This window comes from Bombina bombina, chromosome 4 (genome assembly GCF_027579735.1).
Source record: "Bombina bombina isolate aBomBom1 chromosome 4, aBomBom1.pri, whole genome shotgun sequence".
Lineage (NCBI taxonomy): Eukaryota > Metazoa > Chordata > Amphibia > Anura > Bombinatoridae > Bombina > Bombina bombina.
In genome coordinates this window covers 60,221,464-60,244,542 of record NC_069502.1, presented here as the reverse complement: position 1 = coordinate 60,244,542, position 23,079 = coordinate 60,221,464, and the positions used below count along the sequence as shown (strand labels likewise).

Genomic DNA, 23,079 nt, shown 5'->3' with positions numbered 1-23,079 from the left:
TGTTACACACGCTCATGCACACTGTGTGCTACTTGTGTATGTAAAAGACCAGAGATTGGGGCTAATTATACATGTTACACATGCTCAGGCACACTGTGCACTACTTGTGTATGTAAAAGACCAGAGATTGGGGCTAATTATACATGTTACACACGCTCATGCACACTGTGTGCTACTTGTGTATGTAAAAGACCAGAGATTGGGGCTAATTATACATGTTACACATGCTCAGGCACACTGTGCACTACTTGTGTATGTAAAAGACCAGAGATTGGCGCTAATTATACATGTTACACACACTCAGGCACACTGTGGGCTACTTGTGTATGTAAAAGACCAGAGATTGGGGCTAATTATACATGTTACACACGCTCATGCACACTGTGTGCTACTTGTGTATGTAAAAGACTAGAGATTGGGGCAAATTATACATGTTACACATGCTCAGGCACACTGTGCACTACTTGTGTATGTAAAAGACCAGAGATTGGGGCTAATTATACATGTTACACACGCTTATGCACACTGTGTGCTACTTGTGTATGTAAAAGACCAGAGATTGGGGCTAATTATACATGTTACACACGCTTATGCACACTGTGCTCTACTTGTGTATGTAAAAGACCAGAGATTGGGGCTAATTATACATGTTACACATGCTCATGCACACTGTGCACTACTTGTGTATGTAAAAGACCAGAGATTGGGGCTAATTATACATGTTACACACGCTCATGCACACTGTGTGCTACTTGTGTATGTAAAAGACCAGAGATTGGGGCTAATTATACATGTTACACACGCTCATGCACATTGTGCGCTACTTGTGTATGTAAAAGACCAGAGATTGGGGCTAATTATACACGTTACACACGCTCAGGCACACTGTGCTATACTTGTGTATGTAAAAGATCAGAGATTGGGGCTAATTATACATGTTACACACGCTCATGCACATTGTGTGCTACTTGTGTATGTAAAAGACCAGAGATTGGGGCTAATTATACATGTTACACACACTCAGACACACTGTGTGCTACTTGTGTATGTAAAAGACCAGAGATTGGGGCTAATTATACATGTTACACACGCTCATGCACACTGTGTGCTACTTGTGTATGTAAAAGACCAGAGATTGGGGCTAATTATACATGTTACACACGCTCATGCACACTGTGTGCTACTCTGTATGTAAAAGACCAGAGATTGGGGCTAATTATACATGTTACACACGCTCATGCACATTGTGTGCTACTTGTGTATGTAAAAGACCAGAGATTGGGGCTAATTATACACGTTACACACGCTCATGCACACTGTGCTATACTTGTGTATGTAAAAGACCAGAGATTGGGGCTAATTATACATGTTACACACGCTCATGCACACTGTGCTATACTTGTGTATGTTAAAGACCAGAGATTGGGGATTATTGAATATAGGTAGGAACAGACTCTAAATGTTCTAACATCTTGCCTCCTGCCCTATGCAAAACTATGGACCCCAGACTGCGATATTACCCTTGTGACTAACCCCATGAGCCGCCTATCTATGTAATCAGATACCCAACAATTATCAGCTCCTGTTTATGTTTTACCCATGTCTCTAACTACGCAGATATATAGCTCTGTATTTTTGTAAGATATTACCCTGTTATGTAACTATATTCTATATTATATGTCATTTAGATAACCTTATAGACCCTCCTTCTATAATGTAGATTCATAAGTTCAATACTGTTATCTAGTTCTGCAGACCTTTATGCCTATACTTATGATTCTAAGGGGCCCATTTATCAAGCTCCGTATGTAGCTTGGAGGGCCGTTTTTCTAGCGAGCCCCCCAGGCTCGACAGAAACACAAGTTATGTAGCTCCATAACCTGTCCGCCTTCTCAGTGGAGATGGACAGACATTGCTGGAAATCAACGTGATCCAATGCGATCAGGTTGATTGACACCCCCTGCTAGCAGCCGATTGTCAACGAATCTGCAGGGGAATCTGCAGGGGGCAGTGTTGCACCAGCAGTTCACAAGAGCTGCTGGTGCAATTCTGAAGGCGGAGAGTGTCTGCTGACTGCATTCAGTGATGTCTATCGGACATGATCCACAATATCGGATCATGTCCAACAGACTTTTGATAAATAGGCCCCTAAGTCTCTTTTGAGATTAAAGATATTATATACTCATCTCTTTTATGTTACAACACCAGGATCGGTGCTTACGCTGATAGAAATGCAAGTTTATACTTTACTATTATGATCACAATTACATGTTTATACTTACTAAGTGTCATTAGACCTACAAAGGTCGCAAATATGACTATCATGATACACTAGTTTTACCAACATTAATAGGTCCACAAGTGGCCAGCCAATTAGTCATTTATAATAGCCTTTAAAAATGAAAAATAGAGGTTTCAGTAGTCCATGGGGTAGATTTATCATGGTGCGGACAGACATGATCCGCAGTAGCACATCGATGTAGGCATTTATCATTGCACAAGCAGTTCTGGTGATCTGCTTGTGTAATGTCGCCCCCTGCAGCCTCAGAGGCAGTGGACGAGTTAGGGAGCTGTGGTCTTAAAACCACTGCTTCTTAATTCCTGTTTCTGGCAAGCCTGAAGGCTCGTGAGGAAACAGAGGCATTGGGACCAATACGGAGATTGTTAAATTTGCCCCCATATCTTTTCAACTTTCTTACATATTGCTTAAATCATTGTATCGTGTTCAACTGATAGTTTGTTTAACTGATATTTTGACATGTACACCATTGGACGTTTATAATATGTATTCTCTTTTACATAACCTCAATAAAAGATTATAAAACCAAAAATAAAAAAATGGCCCTTTACCAGAACTTAATATTTGGGAGTTTACAAAGGTGGTGAATACAAAACACATATAATATATATTAAATATAAATATTTATATACACACACACAAAAAGAGAGAGAGCGGGAAACAGTGAAAGAGAGAGAGACAGAGAAGAGAGGGAGAGAGAGATAGTGAAAGAGAGAGAGTGGGAGAGAGAGACAGCGAGAGATAGACAGTTAAAGAGAGAGAGGGAGAGAGAGAAAGTGAAAGAGAGAGGGAGGGAGAATGAAAAGAGAGAGATAGAAAGAGATAAAGATATAAATTCTTTACTGAGAATCTGTTTTTATTTACTCATAGTAGATCACTATATAGCACATCTATACATTCTGCCACAGAAAAAATAAAATAATATATATATATATATATATCAGCACAAGTATTTATATACAATACAATTGTAATACCTATTTGTACATCTTGTGCATCTAAACAATTCACTGACAATCTTCATTGCAGAAAGTTGATGACAAAGCCAATGCAGAGTCATTGCTTGATGAGTATAAATCATGTTTTTATGAAAATATATAGCGACAATTATATATTGTCATTGCTAATCAGTGATCTCATTGGTGATGTTGATTGATCAATAATGGCATGAATAATATTTATGATTACAAATGTAATACTGATTACTTTATCAGGAGTAAATAAAATGTATTTTCTTCTCTATTTCAGGGAATAGTAATTACTAACCAAATGTGACTGTGATTTCTCCCTCTGGACATGGGACACAGCCGTAGCAGCACTTTTTCTGATCTTTCAGAAGAACTTTCCTGAATCCAGGAAAACAGCTTTCAGTACACACGGAACGAGGAGCCTAGAAATACATATAGAATTTTTAGATTATAATCTTTTAATACAGCAGGACAATGCTCCTTTATAAACATCAACGGTGCTAGGGGACCAGTGTTAATTGTTATGCACTAATAATATTCAAACCCTTGTTTTGAAATGTATATGTTACAGGAATTTGTGTACATACAACCCTATGTCTGAGCAGGAATTCCCACTGGTCAGCTAAATTATCCCTTAACAGGAATTCCCACTGGTCAACTAACTTATCCCTTAGCAGGAATTCCCTCTGATCAGCTAACTTATCCATTTGAAGGAATTCCCTCTGGTCAGCTCAACTCACACTTAGCAGGAATTCCTTCTAGTCAGCTCACTACTTCTTTAGCAGGAATTCCATCTGGTCATCTCACCTCTTCCTTAGCAGGAATTCCCTCTGGTCAGCTTACCTCTCCCTTAGCAGAAATTCCCTCTGGTCAGCTTACCTCTTCCTTAGCATGAATTCCATCTGGTCAGCTAACATCTCTCTTAGCAGGAATTCCCTCTTGTCAACTCACCTCTTCCTTAGTCTAGGATTCCATCTGGACAGCTCACCTATCTCTTATTAAGAATTTGCTCTGGTCAACTCACCTCTTCCTTAGCAGAAATTCCCTCTGGTCAGATCACCTATCCCTTAGCAGAAATTACCTCTGATCAGCTCACCTCTTCCTTAGAATGAATTCCTTTTGGCCAGCTTACCTCTCCCTTAGCAGTAATTCCCTCTGGTTAGCTCACATCTACCTTAGCAGTAATTCCCTCTGGTCAACTCACCTCTTTCTTAGCAGGGATTTCCTCTGGTATGCTCACCCATCCCTTAGCAGGAATTCCCTTTGGTCAACTCACCTCTTCCTTAGCAGGAATTCTCTCTGGTCATATCATCTCTCCCTTAGCAGGAATTCCCTCTGGTTAGATTACCTCTCCCTTATAAGGAATTCCCTCTGGTCAGCTTACCTCTTCCTTAGCATGAATTCCATATGGTCAGCTCACATCTCTCTTAGCAGGAATTCCCTCTGGTCAACTCAACTCTTCCTTAGCAAGGATTCCCTCTGGTCTGCTCACCTATCCCTTAGCTGGAATTCCCTCTGGTCAACTCATCTCTTTATTAGCAGAAATTCCCTCTGGTCAGCTCACCTCTTCCTTAGTAGCAATTCTCTCTGGTCATCTCACCTCTTCCTTAGCAGGAATTCCCTCTGTAAGCTAACTTATCACTTAGCAGGAATACCCTCTGGTCAGCTAACCACACCCTTAGCAGGAATTCCCTCTGGTCAGATCACCTTTCCCTTAGTAGGAATTCCCTCTGGTCAGCTCACCTCTTCTTTAGTAGGAATTCCCTCTGGTCAACTCACCTCTTCCTTAGCAGGAATTCCCTCTGGTCAGATACCCTCTCCTTTAGCAGGAATTCCCTCTGGTAATATCACCTCTCCCTTAGAAGGAATTCCCTCTGGTCAGCTCACCTCTTCCTTAGAAGGAATTCCCTCTGTCAGCTAACGTATCTCTTAGCAGGAATTCCCTCTGGTCAGATCACCTCTCCCTTAGCAGGAATTCCCTCTGGTCAGCTTACCTCTCCTTTAACAGGAATTCCATCTAGTTAGCTCACATCCCTCTTAGCAGGAATTCCCTCTGGTCAACTCACATCTTCTTTAGCAGGAATTCCCTCTGGTCAGATCACCTCTCCCTTAGAAGGAATTCCCTTTGGTCAGATCACCTATCCCTTAGTAGGAGTTTACTCTGGTCAGCTAACCACTTCCTTAGTAGGAATTCCCTTTGGTCAGCTCACCTCATCCTTAGCAGGAATTACCTTTGGTCAGCTCACCTCATCCTTAGCAGGAATTCCCTCTGGTCAGCACACCTCATCATTATCAGGAATTCCCTCTGTAAGCTAACTTATCCCTTTGCAGTAATTCCCTATGATCAGCTCACCTCTCCCTTAGCAGGAATTCCCTCTGGTCAGATCACATCTCCCTTAGTAGGAATTCCCTCTAGTCAGATCAACTCTCCCTTAGTAGGAATTCCCGCTGCTCAGCTCACCTCTTCCTTAGTAGGAATTCCCTCTGGTCAGCTCACCTCATCCTTAGCAGGAATTCCCTCTGTCAGATAACATCACTTAGCAGGCATTCCCTCTGGTCAACTTACCTCTCCCTTAGCAGGAATTCCCTCTGGTCATGTCACCTCTTTCTTAGCAGGAATTCCCTCTGGTCAGCTTACCTCTCGCTTAGCAGGAATTCCCTCTATTCAGATCACCTCTCCCTTAGTATGAATTCCCTCTGTTCAGCTCACCACTTCCTTAGTAGGAATTCCATCTGGCCAGCTCACCTCTTCCTTAGCAGGAATTCCCTCTGATCAGCTCACCTCATCCTTATCAGGAATTCCCTCTGGTCAGCTCACCTAATCCTTATCAGGAATTCCCTCTGTAAGCTAACAAACTTATCCCTTAGGAGAAATTCCCTCTGGTCATCTCACCTCTCCCTTAGCAGGAATTCCCTCTGGGCAGATCACGTCTCCCTTAGAAGGAATTCCCTTTGGTCAGATCACCTCTCCCTTAGTAGGAGTTTACTCTGATCAGCTCACAACTTCCTTAGTAGAAATTCCCTATGGTCAGCTCACCTCTTCCTTAGCAGGAATTCCCTCTGTCAGCTAACTTATCACTTAGCAGGAATTCCATTTGGTCAGCTCACCTCATCCTTAGCAGGAATTCCCTTTGGTCGGCTCAGCTCATCCTTAGCAGGAATTCCTTCTGGTCATCTCACCTCATCATTATCAGGAATTCTCTCTATAAGCTAACTTATCTCTTTGCAGTAATTATCTATGATCCGCTCACCTCTCCCTTAGCAGGAATTCCCTCTGGTCAGATCACATCTCCCTTAGTAGGAATTCCCGCTGCTCAGCTCACCTCTTCCGTAGCAGAAATTCCCTCTGGTCAGATCACCTATCCCTTAGCAGAAATTCCCTCTGATCAGCTCACCTCTTTCTTAGCAGGAATTATCTCTGGCCAGCTTACCTCTCCCTTAGCAGGAATTCCCTCTGGTTAGCTCACATCTCCCTTAGCAGTAATTCCCTCTGTTCAACTCACCTCTTTCTTAGCAGGGATTTCCTCTGGTAAGATCACCTACCCTTAGCAGGATTTCCCTTTGGTCAACTCACCTCTTCCTTAGCAGGAATTCCCTCTGGTCAGCTTCCTCTCCCTTATCAGGAATTCCCTCTGGGAAGCTTACCTCTTCCTTAGCATGAATTTCATCTGGTCAGCTCACATCACTCTTAGCAGGAATTCCCTCTGGTCAACTCACCTCTTCTTTAGCAGGGATTCCCTCTGGACAGCTCACCTATCTCTTTTTTTTTAATAGAATAATTTTTATTGAGGTATTCAAAATCACATACAGCGTATGCATTATATGTTGAAGACATAACATTATAACATCATAACATGAAAACATAAACTTTGTTTCTAGAGATGTATCAGCACCTCTATTTTCATTGTAACCTCGTTTTAAAAGAGGCCGTTGTTTAGGAACTCTTCAGACTTTACCAAAACTTATGATTCATCTAAGTAACAATATAATTGAAGTGTAGAAAAGGGGGGGTCCTCAGGCGCCTACCCAAGAGGAGGTTAAGGGATATGTTCAAAGAAATAGTAAAATCACTTAGGCCGATGAATACAATAAAATTACTTATTTAATATAACTATAAAAAATTGTAAATACAATGATACAATAATCATGGATCTATGATGAGAAAAATAAAAACAGCAATGATATAAGAACATTATATTAAAACAAAACAACACCTTTTGACTTTGAAATAATAGCAGTCAGTTTCCTTCATGCGTGTGCGTTTCAGTGCCTGCCAGGGCACAGTGTCACCCCAGTGCAACTCATATCTGGTGTAACAGTAGTGTACATTTAAAAAAAAAAACTTTTTTGACTGTGAAATAATAGCAGTCAGTTTCCTTCACACGTGTGCGTTTCAGTGCCTGCCTGCCAGGGCACAGTGTCACCCCAGTGCAACTCATATCTGGTGTAACAGTAGTGTACATTAAAAAAAAAATAGAAATTTGACTGTGAAATAATAGCAGTCAGTTTCCTTCACACGTGTGCGTTTCAGTGCCTGACAGGACACAGTGTCACACCAGTGCAACTCATATCTGGTGTAACAGTAGTGTACATTTAAAAAAAACAACACTTTTTTGACTGTGAAATAATAGCAGTCAGTTTCCTTCACACGTGTGCGTTTCAGTGCCTGACAGGGCACAGTGTCACACCAGTGCAACTCATATCTGGTGTAACAGTAGTGTACATTTAAAAAAACAACACTTTTTTGACTGTGAAATAATAGCAGTCAGTTTCCTTCACACGTGTGCGTTTCAGTGCCTGCCAGGGAACAGTATCACACCAGTGCAACTCATATCTAGTGTAAAAGTAGTGTAAGTTTAAAAAAAACAACACTTTTTTGACTGTGAAATAATAGCAGTCAGTTTCCTTCACACGTGTGCGTTTCAGTGCCTGACAGGGCATAGTGTCACACCAGTGCAACTCATATCTGGTGTAACAGTAGTGTACATTTAAAAAAAAAAACACTTTTTTGACTGTGAAATAATAGCAGTCAGTTTCCTTCACATGTGTGTGTTTCAGTGCCTGCCACTGGGGCACAGTGTCACACCAGTGAAACTCATATCTGATGCAACAGTAGTGTACATTTAAAAAAAACAAACACCTTTTTGACTGTGAAATAATAGCAGTCAGTTTCCTTCACACGTGTGCTTTTCAGTGCCTGCCAGGGTACAGTGTCACACCAGTGCAACTCATATCTGGTGTAACAGTAGTGTACATTAAAAAAAAACTACAAATTTGATTATGAAATAATAGCAGTCAGTTTCCTTCACACGTGTGCGTTACAGGGCCTGACAGGGCACAGTGTCACACCAGTGCAACTCATATCTGTTGTAACAGTAGTGTACATTTAAAAAAACAAGACTTTTTGACTGTGAAATAATAGCAGTCAGTTTCCTTCACATGTGTGCGTTTCAGGGCCTGCCAGGGCACAGTGTCACCCCAGTGCCACCACTCATATCTGTTGTAACAGTAGTGTACATTAAAAAAAAACAACACTTTTTTGACTGTGAAATAATAGCAGTCAGTTTCCTTCACACGTGTGCGTTTCAGTGCCTGCCAGGGCACAGTGTCACACCAGTGCAACTCATATCTGGTGTAACAGTAGTGTAAATTTTAAAAAAAAAATACAATTTTGACTGTAATAGATTGAATAGCAGTTAGTTGTCTGCAAGCATGTGTGTCAGGCCTATAGCGTCTACTCTGCCAACTTCTGCTAGTGCACAGTGCCAATCATATCTGTTGTCACAGTAGCTTGCACGCATATTACCACTAATCGAAAAAAAAAATGACAGGCAGAGGCAGGCCACCCCGCAGGGGCCGTCGTGGTCGTGGTGCTGTGATTCCCTTTTGGCCCTAGAATAATGCCCAGTGTTCAGAGGTCACGTACCCTAAGCTCGAACAGTTCTGAGGTCATAGTTGACTGGCTAACACAGGACACCCAATCTTTTACAGGTTCCGCTCGGAACCTTGACGCACCATCCTCCTCCAGCTTAGCTTCGGGCACCTCTCAAGTTACCACTCGCCCGCCTGCCGCCACCACCAACACTAGCACCACAGCCGCTTCACTTGATCTGTCAGAGGAGTTATTTACACATCAGTTGGAAGAAATGAGTGATAGTGATGCTCAACCATTATTGCCAGAGGATGTAGATAACAGGGATATGTCTCAGTCAGGCAGCATTACACACATGGACGTACAGTGTGATGATGATGATGATGTTGTACCCTCTGCTGCTTCCTTTGCTGAGTTGTCAGATACAAGTGAAGCGGTTGATGATGACGATGCGTCCGTGGATTTCACGTGGGTGCCCGCTAGAGGAGAAGAAGAAGAGGGGGAAAGTTCAGATGGGGAGACAGAGAGGAGGAGGAGACGAGTTGTAAGCAGGGGGAGGTTGTCGCAAGGAGCTAGTGGCACAGTCAGACAGCATGCATCGGCACCCGTGGTCAGACAGACAGCACGCCAATCAACGCATGCTGTTGCCACCACCAGAATGCCGTCATTGCAGAGCTCAGCAGTGTGGCATTTTTTTTTGTGTGTCTGCCTCTGACAACAGCGATGCCATTTGCAACCTGTGCCAAAAGTAACTGAGTCGTGGGAAGTCCAACACCCACCTAGGTACAACTGCTTTGCGAAGGCACATGATCGCACATCACAAATGCCTATGGGATCAACACATGAGTACAAGCACCACACAAACTCAAAGCCGCCATCCTCCTCCTGGTCCAGCATCTTCAGCCACGTCAACCACTGCAGTCCACCTTGCCCCCTCTCAACCATCCGCCACTCCGTGTCTTGCCTTGAGCAGTTCCTGCTCATCTGCCCACAGTCAGGTGTCTGTCAAGGACATGTTTGAGCGTAAGAAGCCAATGTCACAAAGTAACCCCCTTTCCCGGCATCTGACAGCTGGCTTGTCTGAACTCTTAGCCCGCCAGATTTTACCATACAAGCTGGTGGAGTCTGAGGCGTTCAAAAAATTTGTAGCTATTGGGACACCGCAGTGGAAGGTACCCGGCCAAAATTTCTTTGCACAAAAGGCAATCCCCAACCTGTACTCGATTGTGCAAAAGGAAGTAATGGCAAGTCTGGCACACAGTGTTGGGGCAAGGGTCCATCTGACCACTGATACCTGGTCTGAAAAGCATGGTCAGGGCAGTATATCACCTACACTGTACATTGGGTAAACCTGCTGACGGCTGCCAAGCATGGAATGCGTGGCTCTGCAGAGGAGTTGGTGACACTGCCACGACTTGCAGGCAGGCCTGCTGCCACCTCCTCTACTCCTCCTACTCCATCCTCTTCCATAACCTCCTCGGCTGAGTCCTCTTCTGCTGCTGCGTCTTGCTCCACATCAACGGCACCCCCCCCAGCTCCCCCGGTACTATTCCACATCCCGGATACGGCAGTGTCACGCCATCTTGGGGTTGACTTGCCTGAAAGCAGAGAGTCACACCGGACCAGCACTCCTGTTAACACACAGGTGGATCAGTGACTGACTCCGCACCAACTGGAGATCGGCAAAGTGGTTTGTGAAAACGGAAGAAATTTGGTGGCGGCATTGAATTTGGGCAAGTTGACACATGTGCCGTGCATGGCACATGTGTGTAATCTGATCGTACAACGCTTTGTGCATAAGTACCCAGGCTTACAGGACGTCCTGAAGCAGGCCAGGAAGGTGTGTGGCCATTTCAGGTGTTCCTACATGTCCATGGCGCACTTTTCAGATATCCAGTAGCGAAACAACATGCCAGTGAGGCGCTTGATTTGCGACAGCCCGACACGTTGGAATTCAACGCTCCTCATGTGTGACCACCTGCTCCAACAAGAAAAAGCCGTTAACAACTATTTGTATGATCCGGGTGCTAGGACAGCCTCTGTGGAGCTGGGATTTTTTTTGCCACGTTGCTGGACGCTCATGCGCAATGTCTGTAGGCTCATGCGTCCTTTTGAGGAGGTGACAAACCTAGTCAGTCGCACCGAAGGCACCATCAGCGACATCATACCATTTGTTTTCTTCCTTGAGCGTGCCCTGTGAAGAATGCTGGATCAGGCCGTAGATGAGTGTGAAGAGGAAGAGTTGTGGTCACCATCACCACCAGAAAAAGCCTTATCAGCATCGCTTGCTGGACTTGCGGCAACGCTGGAAGAGGATTGTGAGGAAGAGGAGTCAAAGGAAGAATATGGCTTTGAGGAGGAGGAGGAAGACCAACCACAACAGGCATCCCAGGGTGCTCATTGTCACCTATCTGGTACCCGTGGTGTTGTACGTGGCTGGGGGGAAGAAGATACCTTCAGTGAGATCACTGAGGATGAGGAACGGGACATGAGTAGCTCGGCATCCAACCTTGTGCAAATGGGGTCTTTCATGCTGTCGTGCCTGTTGAGGGACCCTCGTATAAAAAGGCTGAAGGAGAACGACCTGTACTGGGTGTCCACGCTACTAGACCCCCGGTATAAGCATAAAGTGCCTGAAATGTTACCGAATTACCGCAAGTCAGAAAGGATGCAGCAGTTCCAAAATAAATTAAAAAGTATGCTATACACACCGTATAAGGGTGATGTCACATCACAAAGGGAATCTAACAGGGGAAGAGGTGAAAGTAATCCTCCTCCTCCCACGACCACGCCAGCAAGGACAGGACGCTTTACAGACGTGTTGTTGATGGAGGACATGCAGAGCTTTTTAAGTCCTGCGCATCGCCACAGCCCTTCGGGGTCCATCCTCAGAGAACGACTCGACCGACAGGTAGCAGACTACCTCGCCTTAACTGCAGATATCGACACTCTGAGGAGCGATGAACCCCTTGACTACTGGGTGTGCAGGCTTGACCTGTGGCCTGAGCTATCCCAATTTGCGATAGAACTTCTGGCCTGCCGCGCTTCAAGTGTCCTGTCAGAAAGGACCTTCAGTGCAGCAAGAGGTATTGTCACTGAGAAGAGAAGTCGCCTAGGTCAAAAAAGTCTAGATTACCTCACCTTTATTAAGATGAATGAGGGATGGATCCTGAAGGGACTGACAGTGGGCAATACATTCGACTAAAAAAGGCCTGATGAGATGAGCTGCCTTGGGCTAAAAATGGTCCACACGCTGCTGTATTTTATCTCTGAATGCCGGATAACTTGCGTGACTTATCCGCCACCAACTAGGGTTCAAGCCGTAATGTTTTAGGGCACTTTCTGCCTGGGAAACAAACATCAATTTTTCTAGCCGCTGCTACAGCAGCGGCTGCAACAATACCTAATTTTTTAGGCATGTGTACATGACTAATTTTTCTGGCCTCTGGTGCTGCACTATGGCTTCAAAAACCAAACCAAAAAAAAGGCACATAACAGGGATTAAACTGATAGGAATAGTACTACTTAACACACCACTCCTATCTGCTGGCACATTAGATTGCACGTGCAGTGCCCCAAATTTGAAGTAGGAGGTCTGACCAAGCATCTTTTTCCATCTCCCGGTTCCTAAAATCGATGCCATATACACGTCCCCTGATAGGGGACATAACAGGGATTAAACTGATAAGAATAGTACTACTTAACACACCACTCCTATCTGGTGGCACATTAGATTGCATGCGCAGTGCCCCAAATTTGAAGTAGGAGGTCCGACCAAGCATCTTTTTCCATCTCCCGGTTCCTAAAATCGATGCCATATACACGTCCCCTGATAGGGCACGTAACAGTGATTAAACTGATAAGAATAGAATTACTTAACACACCACTCCTATCTGGCGGCACATTAGATTGCACACGCAGTGCCCCAAATTTGAATTAGGAGGACCGACCAAGCATCTTTTTCCATCTCCCAGTTCCTAAAATCGATGCCATATACACGTCCCCTGATAGGGGACGTAACAGGGATTAAACTGATAAGAATAGAACTACTTAACACACCACTCCTATCTGGTGGCATATTAGATTGCATGCGCAGTGCCCCAAATTTGAAGTAGGAGGACCGACCAAGCTTCTTTTTCCATCTCCCGGTTCCTAAAATCTATGCCATATAAACGTCCCCTGATAGGGGACGTAACAGGGATTAAACTGATAAGAATACAACTACTTAACACACCACTCCTATCTGGTGGCACATTAGATTGCACACGCAGTGCCCCAAATTTGAAGTAGGAGGACCAACCAAGCATCTTTTTCCATCTCCCGGTTCCTAAAATCAATGCCATATACACGTCCCCTGATAGGGGACGTAACAGGGATTAAACTGATAAGAATAGTACTACTTAACACACCACTCCTATCTGGTGGCACATTAGATTGCACGCACAGTGCCCCAAATTTGAAGTAGGAGGACCAACCAAGCATCTTTTTCCATCTCCCGGTTCCTAAAATCAATGCCATATACACGTCCCCTGATAGGGGACGTAACAGGGATTAAACTGATAAGAATAGTACTAATTAACACACCACTCCTATCTTGTGGCACATTAGATTGCATGCGCAGTGGCCCAAATTTGAAGTAGGAGGTCCGACCAAGCATCTTTTTCCATCTCCGGGTTCCTAAAATCGATGCCATATACTTGTCCCCTGATAGGGGACGTAACAGGGATTAAACTGATAAGAATAGTACTACTTAACACACCACTCCTATTTTGTGGCACATTAGATTGCATGCGCCGTGGCCCAAATTTGAAGTAGGAGGTCCGACCAAGCATCTTTTTCCGCATCTTTTTCCATCTCCCGGTTCCTAAAATCCATGCCATATACACGTCCCCTGATAGGGGACGTAACAGGGATTAAACTGATAGGAATAGTACTACTTAACACACCTTATAATAATGCAGAGAGAGGCAACACAGAGAGAGAAGAAGAGTCAGTGGAGGAAGGTGGCTTTGAGGAGGTGGAAGACCAAACACAGCAGGCATCCCAGGGGGCTTGTTGTCAACTTTCGGGGACCCTTGGTGTTGTACGTGGCTGGGTGGAGGAAGAGACCTTCAATGACATCGGTGAGTACAAGGAACGGGACATGGCTAGCTTGGTATCCAACCTTGTGCAAATAGGGAGTTTGCGGTTGTGCAAATGGACTGTTTGCGGTTGTTTGCAGGGCATTAAACGGGGAGTTTGGTCTGTCACTGTGAAGCAGGTGTAACCCTTACACTACCTGATCGATACAACATCATACATGATTTTTTAAAGCACGTTATTCCAAACAATTTAGGAATGTTAGGTGATTTATGCCCTTTATGGATTAAAACCATACTCTGCATCAACTATGTAATTTTCCATGGGAGTTTTGCCATGGATCCCCCTCCGGCAGGCCACATTCCAGGTGTTAGTCCCCTTGAAACAACTTTTCCATCACTATTGTGGCCAGAAAGAGTCCCTGTGGGTTTTAAAATTCGCCTGTCTATTGAAGTCTATGGCGGTTCACCTGGTTCGCCCGTTCGCAAACATTTGTGGAAGTTTGCGTTCGCCGTTCGCAAACGCAAAATTATGTTCGCGACATCACTAGTCCCAACTAAAAAAAATCGAAATTCCTAGAAAGGGGATATACTGAAAGGATGCTTGATCAAAAAATATCAGTAGGAAAGATTGAACGCACTGAGCTGACTAAATACAAAACGAGAGCAATAGAGGAAGAGAGTGACATTCTAGACATACCAATGATCACTGAGTACAGTCAGAATAAGAATATCATTGAGAACATCTTTAATAAGCATTGGACACTTCTGAAGGAAGATGAACTGATCAGTGAGAAATTGCCTCCTAAGCCCAGATTCATATATAGAGAAACTAAGAATCTGAGAAGCAAGATCGCACCAAGTATCTATAGGAAAGGCAACACTGGAATAAAAGATGTTTTTGGGAAAAGAATTAAAAGATTTTTCCCCTGTCTGTCCTGTAAAGCATGCAAACATGGAAGTAAATCTACAACATTCAAATGCCATAATACAGGAGAGATACACAAGATTCATGATATGATAAGATGCCAGGACAAGGGGGTTGTCTACATGTTACAATGTACATGTGGTCTACAATATGTGGGCCAAACGTCGAGGCCCCTAAGAGACAGGATACGTGAACATTTATTGTTAATTGAGAAATGTAATATGGAAACACCTTTATATAAACACTTTTCCTTGAAACATAAGGGGAATACCAGAGATCTGACCTTTATGGGTATTCAGAAGGTCGATAAAGGATGGAGAGGAGGCAACTTTGAGAATAAATTGCTAATCACTGAATTTAAATGGATTTTCACCCTGGATTGCCTCCATCCTAAAGGATTTAATAATAAAGAGGACTTTTCTCATCTTTTCAAAATAACATAGAAATCTTGTCCATTTTAAATAATATGTTGATTTTGCTTCAACCTCCAAATATATTCCCACTTTTTGATTATCCAGAATTCTTGAATATTCCTCTTGCCATTTTATATTTTATCTCCTGGACATTTTCCAGAACCTTAAAGCTCAGCCAGTATGGACAATCAAAATGTTCCTATAACATACGTCATTTATTTATCGTGGGACAAATGTCCCATTACAATGTTTGCTCATATATCATATTTAATACAACTAAGAAGCCAATTTATCTTTCCCAGTTCCGGGTCCCCATACATACTCATCACAATAAGTAGTTTGGTGATAGGTAGCCTATAGGTACATATTGTCATGTAAATATATCATCTAGCAATGATACATTGTCAACTACAAACCTCCAAGCCCAGCTAGTAGAGACCATCAAGATAATTCTAGAATGGACTCCATACATTTGTCTAGGGATAATGTCCCATCATAGGTTTCCTCGTGGTCTGTAGGGATAGATACCCTCCAAAATATGTTTGATAGTATATATATCTATCAACCCATTGTCAATTTTTTATTATCATTACTCTTCATTTACCATCATCTTCTGAGTATCTAACAATAATATTGATAATAGCCCTCTCCCTAACTTTCAATGAGCCTGTTCTCAATATGTGGATATTGGTCTAGCGACTCCTTTAATCACAGGATTGTTATATAAACATATCATATTGTTTTTGCTGAATTCTCCTTGGATATTTCAATCCAAATTGATTATTGTAAATTTATACATGAGATGATAGAATCGTTCCCCAGCTTCACTCTCAATTATGGGGTCCTCCGTATATGTTCTTATTAAAACCCAGATCCAACTAGGCTCCTTATTTCACTTCATTCAAATGGTATAATATAATTATTCTACAAGCTCCATGTATGCATTTGTGACTTAATATACCTAAAATCCACTGTCCCTTTTTTTTTGGACGAGGGATCACTAATTAGATCTTTAGTGTTTATCTTGTCTATATGGAGAATTGTCCATCTATTAGGTTTATTACATTTTTTATGCCACCAAGAGATCATTATATACTTTAATTTATTTACATCTGTGCTCTTTTGGTATTCTCAACATGACCTTAGATAACCACTGCTAGCAGACTATAGTATAGAAGCGTGACACTAAATTAAAACAACAAGTTCATTTTTATATACCATTAGAAATCATATCCGCAATCCCAGATTCAGTGTATCCTATGTCCAATGAAGGGATTGTTATTTCTACTCACAAACGTATCTTTTACTATAGCGTTCCTCTATTCCTTTATTACATTAGTCTCGACAAATATTCATTCATAATAGTGTAATATATTACACCCAAGTAGGGTAGCGATAAACTAAACAAGTAAATCCTTTCAGGTGGAATGCAAAAATGTGAACTTGTGATAGCATACGTTCCACTTTGAGCTATAGATGATCGAAAAGTCCATTCAATGCCTCACACTGATTACCAACGAAAATGATCTAATAACATCACTATCAGATGTCATTCCCGAGAATCAACCAATTGGGCTCTATTCTTGACTACACACCTCGCTGTTTTAGCCTCCGATTAGGTTGCGTTTAAAGCACACACCTTCTCTAACCACCAATAGTATCGACGGGTTCTCTGTCGTGACGTCACGACCAATAGGCTAAGCCGAAAATCGGCTCAATCTGTCTTACAGCTAAACGGTATCCAAATTAATTCTCATTCATTTGAGTCAATTGACTTTTTTGATTTAGGCATTTACTACCGCATACCGGCCTAATAATTGTACAAAAAATACAGAATATCTATTAAGATACGATATAACCGGAAGTGACGTCACGTCTCTATTAAAAATAATCATCTCTGTTAAAAATGATCGTCAGCTCGATTAACTGTATATTGAGCATATTTCTAACTGGATCATCCTATATTTATGATTGGTCAAAACTATGATTTCAAGATATTAATAAAGCAAATTATAACTAATAAGTTTGATATCTGAAAACCGGAAGTTCCAAGCGGATTACTTCCGGTCTACTGACCTCCTCAAAGACTTTATAAGGCTACCAGGCAATCCAATACACTAGTCTTGATAAAGGCCTAGGAAGGGCCGAAACGCGTAGCCTGAGTATTGTTAAGCCTAATTTCATTTGTATATCAATTTTGAAAGGTTATCTGCACAATATATTTTTATTTTTATAGGTGGATATCGTTTTGTACCATATTGTTTACCTCTCTGTGGGTCTAACACTCCTTCACTGCACACATTCACGGAATCATCCACACATTGGGATTAGCCAAATTTTGGGATCAACTACAAGCAACAATTGATGTAATTGGAACCCCGGTAATGTTTTTCATCTTTAATTTTTATTTTTTTATTTCATATTTTTTATTTCACTTTTTTTATTTCACATTTTTTATTTCACATTTTTTATATATTTTGTTTTCACATTTGTTTTCACTATTTTTTATATTTTATATTTCTCACAGAAGAATCATGCTATATATTTTTCACCAGTGTGGTTCTGATGTTTTTGGTTTTGTTTTTTAATTGTTGAACACTATGAATTCAAATTTTTATTTTGGATCACTGGTTCTATAGGATTAACACCAGGTTAATACCACACACCCATCATCTAACTCCTTTTGACATTCCCTACAAGTGTATTTTTTGAACACCACCCACACTTCTACACAACTGGAACTGACATTTATTGGTTACAACTTCTGCATTTCCCAGTTTTGGATGGACTTTAGCCTTAATATTTTTTCAAGTCACTTGGTTTAGACCACCATATCATTGTGCCTTCTAGGCCTTTTTGGGTTATAATTGTGAGATCTAATTTTTGTGCAATCCCTTGTCACTGTATTGTGCATTCATTGTTATTAATTGTGCAACTCATTGTTCTTTTATATTGTTTTAATATATTGTTCTTATATCATTGCTGTTTTTATTTGTCTCATCATGGATCCATGATTATTGTATCATTGTATTTACAATTTTTTATAGTTATATTAAATAAGTAATTTTATTGTATTCATCAGCCTTAATTATTTTAACTATTTCTTTGAACATATCCCTTAGCCTCCTCTTGAGTAGGTGCCTGAGGACCCCCCCCCCCCCTTTTATACACTGTGATTTCTAATGGTGGTTACTAGGCATCACTCCCCCCATCAGGCTACAAGGGTCTCTTGAGTAGGCGCTAGTCCATTTTCCAACATCATTACAATATAATTGAGACGGCCATTAAATTAGCGGATCTGTCCGCTAGGGTATCTTGATAGTCAAAACAAGAGAAAAAATGGTTTAATGCAACAAAACAAACTGTTTACTGCTTTAACTTAAAGTCCAGATTTAAAAAGACATATATATTCTTTTTGTAATCCCAGTAGTAATCAAAATTGCAATTTCAATATTACGCCTCCCTCTCTCATGGTAGAAATAAAGACCAAATATATACTCCATAATATTTTCTATAACTAGGAAGTTTATTTATAGGAAATTTAAATTGAATTTATCGGTCATGAATTTTGAACACAATTTAGGCAAATCAATGGACCTATTAATGAAATAATAACAATAATATAACATAACAAACATTTTTTTGAACATTTTGGTATATATTTGGTCTAAGATATTGTCTAATGTGCACATTACAAACTGTGAATGAGATTATATGTAAAATTCTTTTCTATTTTGTCAATGGATATAAACACTTATACACTGTTTCTTTAATACCCTAATTGATGCTTAGGATTTCCACCAATCAAATCCCAGAGGTGGGTTTTTAAACTTGAGTGTGTGTTTGGTGTTTTAGGACTATGAATACGGCGCAGGCCGAAACATGTTAGTCTATTTCTTTTTTCTATAGGGTATGCACCCTCCATGTTTTAAATAATTTTCAATAAAGAGACTTTTTATTTAAACAACAGCAACTGACATTTTGTTTTATTTTTCTGAGCTGGAATCTTTTGCCCAGGTCAGTTTGCTGTTGTATCACCTAAGCTGCACTGCGGTCCGGATTGCCTAAACCCTCTCCCTGGATAAAGACTTTTTTGGCTCCCCAAAAACTACAACATTGCAGCATCTATAAAGCATTTGGAATATATTGTTGAAGATATCGTCTCACTGTTTTCCATATGTATACGTATAGTGGGATTTGAAAGGCAGTCAGAAGGAATACGCCGATTGGTCCACGCTCCCTCAGGCTCCATTCCCAGTGTACCTATCGAAAACCGCAAACAGACAAGCGAACCCGGAAGTGACATCACGCCACACGTGGGTGAGACGGGAGACGCTGAATCCGCATGGTGTGGACGGACGAGGGTCTGGAACAGCGTACAGAAGGACCAAGGAGGTCAGGTCAGAGCTACTGGGGCACGGAGGGAGCGGAGGTACGCATAGTGTACATGGGCAACAAAGTTGATTACGGATTACCTGACTTTGCCATATGTGTGGAACCTTCTTTGAATGCTGTTTGCTAACTTGGCCATATTGGGTCTTATGTTGTGAACCGAGGATATGCTGAATACAGTGACTTAGTTAAAAATTAGCGTATTATACAAAGAAAGAAAGAAAATATATAAAATATAACGCTTATCTTTGGTCTTTATTTCTTCCATGAGAGAGGGAGGCGTAATATTGAAATTGCAATTTTGATTACTACTGGGATTACAAAAAGAATATATATGTCTTTTTAAATCTGGACTTTAAGTTAAAGCAGTAAACAGTTTGTTTTGTTGTGTTAAACCATTTTTTCTCTTGTTTTGATATTTTGGGTGTTTGGGCAAAGCACCAGGTTTTGCAACATTATGCAGCAAGAAATGAATAATGAGGGATCAGCTGTGGTCACCTACTACTCACTAAAAGAAGTAAATGAGAGGGACTTTGTGTCAGGACTACTCTTAGAGATTGGTTAATACCATCATCAGACCGTCCCTTTAAGGATTCCAATACATCAATTACTCCACCCTATATAAACACCACATTGGCCCTTCCCTCATTGCTTAGTATTGAAGTGAATTCCTCATTCTTATCCTGAGCCTATCCTGTGAACGCTGTTCACACCTAAGTCTCCCTGCTGCTGCAGAATCACCTGTGAACGCTGTTCACACTCAAGTCACTTTGTTGCTGCCCTTTCATTGTGAACGCTGTTCACACTAGAGCCGTAGTAATCCTCTACCCTGCTACAACTTTCATTCTATGACAGTCTCTTTCCGGATTTACCGCTCTCCTACCTGCAACTCGGATCTCCGGTCTCACTAACAGCTCCGCTCCACTTCCAATCCAGCTCCCCTCTCAAGTTCTACGCTAACGGCTCTCCTTGCGGTGACGTCACACGCCTGCTGCTCACTGTCTCCGGATCTCCCGCTTACAGCCTGTGTACTCTCTACCACTCCAGATTCAGTAAGTGTGCAGACTTGTCCAAGTTATGTCCACATAGTTATTTCTATATTTCATACTTGCCTCAATGTTATTTTGTTGCCGGATATTTCTGATTAACTACTGCTCAGGTTAACCACATATCATTTGAGCTGGCTTTCCCTCATTCTCCAATTGACTTTTGTTTTTCATTCCATTTTATGTTTTGCACCCGGGTTCTCTCCCTATCTCAAGGGGTCATATTTTTTGCTATTTTTATATGTTTGTGCACATACTGTTCCCTTTTTATTATCTTGCATTCCTTGGGAAAACTACAGTATATTTCTCCCTGCTGCAAATGTTAGTGCTAATTAGCACAGGTGGCAGCAATAGGGTTAATGTACTTGTGAATCCCTATAACAATTACAGCCTGGTGATACAAGGTAACCACTATTGCTTCTACACTTACAAGTGTGGTTCCCTGTATCTTTTTGCTACAAACTATTATAAGTATCTATCTGACTCAGCAGTTGTGGTCCAGTAATTCATTTGCTATTGTCTGTATTTTTCTAGATACAAGACTGAGCATCTGTGACAGAATACTAAGCCTTTCCAATTATGGACCCAGCTGAGATCAATGTCCAGATGCAAGCATTAATTCAAAGGGTTGACCTTTTAACTACTGGGTTAAATACCCTTAAAGCAGAAAATGATTCACTTAAAGCCTATATCAGGGACGTAGTGGATAAAAGAATCCCTCTTACAGAACCCCAGGTTAGCCCCCCAGAAAAGTTCTATGGTGACAGGACCCTCTATAGGGAGTTTAAAAATGCCTGTCTGTTAATGTTCGCCCTCAAGCCACAAACCTACCCTAATGACAGGGTTAGAGTACTCACTACTATATCATATCTTAGAGGAGAGCCACGTACCTGGGCTAATACCTATTTTGAGAGTAATGAAGAGATATTGAATTCTCTAGAGAATTTTTTCACAGCAATGGGTCAACTTTATGAAGATCCTTACAAGCAGCTTACCTCTGAAAATGCTATGCGGGCTCTTAAGCAAAAAAAAGAGAGTGGTAGAGGACTATATCACAGAATTCAAGAAGTGGGCAAAGGATTCCCAGTGGAACAACCTTTCGCTCAGGAATCAATTGAGATTAGGGCTCTCAGATGGTATTAAGGATGAGCTATCAAGATCAGAGCTCCCTAATACTCTAGAAGAGTTAATGACACTCAGCATAGCTATAGATAGGCGTCTTAGGGAGAGACACCAGGAAAGGTCCAGTCATGACCCTATCTCAAAAAAGCTTGGTACAAGTACACATGTTCAATCATCCAGCAAACGTTCTACTGAACCTATGGATATTGGATTCGTAAAAGGACCTTTATCGCCCCAAGAAAAACTTAGAAGACGTACTAATAATTTATGTTTATACTGGGCATCTGAGGACCATACAGTCAAGGAATGTCCTTCCCTCTTGAGACAAAATAAGGGTAAGAACCTTTCTCATTCCTTCTGTTGTAACACCCAGCACAGTTCGTCCTCTTATCTAAGATTGCACCTACTTTTGCAGTGGGATAAGTTGCGTCTAGCCGCCTCCGCGATAATTGACTCCGGAGCCACAGCTTCCTATATTGATAAAGATTTCTGCACTACCAATAAAATACCACTAATGAAAAAAAGCTCTCCTGTCTTTTTAAGAGGTATAGATGGGAAAACCATAACCACTGGGCCCGTAGATTACCATACTATCCCTCTACTGGTAACATGTTCTGACCACCATAAGGAATACTTATCATTTGACGTTATTTGTTCTCCTGTTTCACCTATAGTTTTAGGCATTCAATGGTTACATACACATAACCCACAGATTGATTGGAATACATCAACACTTACATATAATTCTCCTTATTGTGTAAAGACCTGTCTCCCAAATAGCATTCTTCAAACTTCTGCAGTGCCTGATCATAGTGACATACCTGAGGTTTATAGAGATTTTACAGATGTCTTTAGTAAAAAAGAGGCTGACAGTCTTCCTCCTCATAGGAAGTACGATTGTCCCATAGAGATCTATCCAGGTTCAGAGATTCCCTTTGGACACATATTTCCACTATCAAAT

At 41.6% G+C, this 23,079-nt stretch overlaps 1 protein-coding gene across 1 annotated transcript in view; it reads right to left on the bottom strand.

The window, feature by feature from the left end:
* The window catches only part of LOC128656869 (vomeronasal type-2 receptor 26-like), a 51,100-nt gene extending 31,011 nt beyond the window's left edge, over positions 1-20,089 (bottom strand). The window contains exons 1-3 of the mRNA XM_053711034.1: positions 20,034-20,089; positions 14,935-15,100; positions 3,566-3,689 (exon numbers count right to left, since the gene is read on the bottom strand). Of these exons, the coding sequence (XP_053567009.1) occupies positions 3,566-3,689; positions 14,935-15,100; positions 20,034-20,089 (346 nt within the window). The remainder of the gene's footprint in view (positions 1-3,565; positions 3,690-14,934; positions 15,101-20,033) is intronic.
* Positions 20,090-23,079: the final 2,990 nt, after the last annotated feature.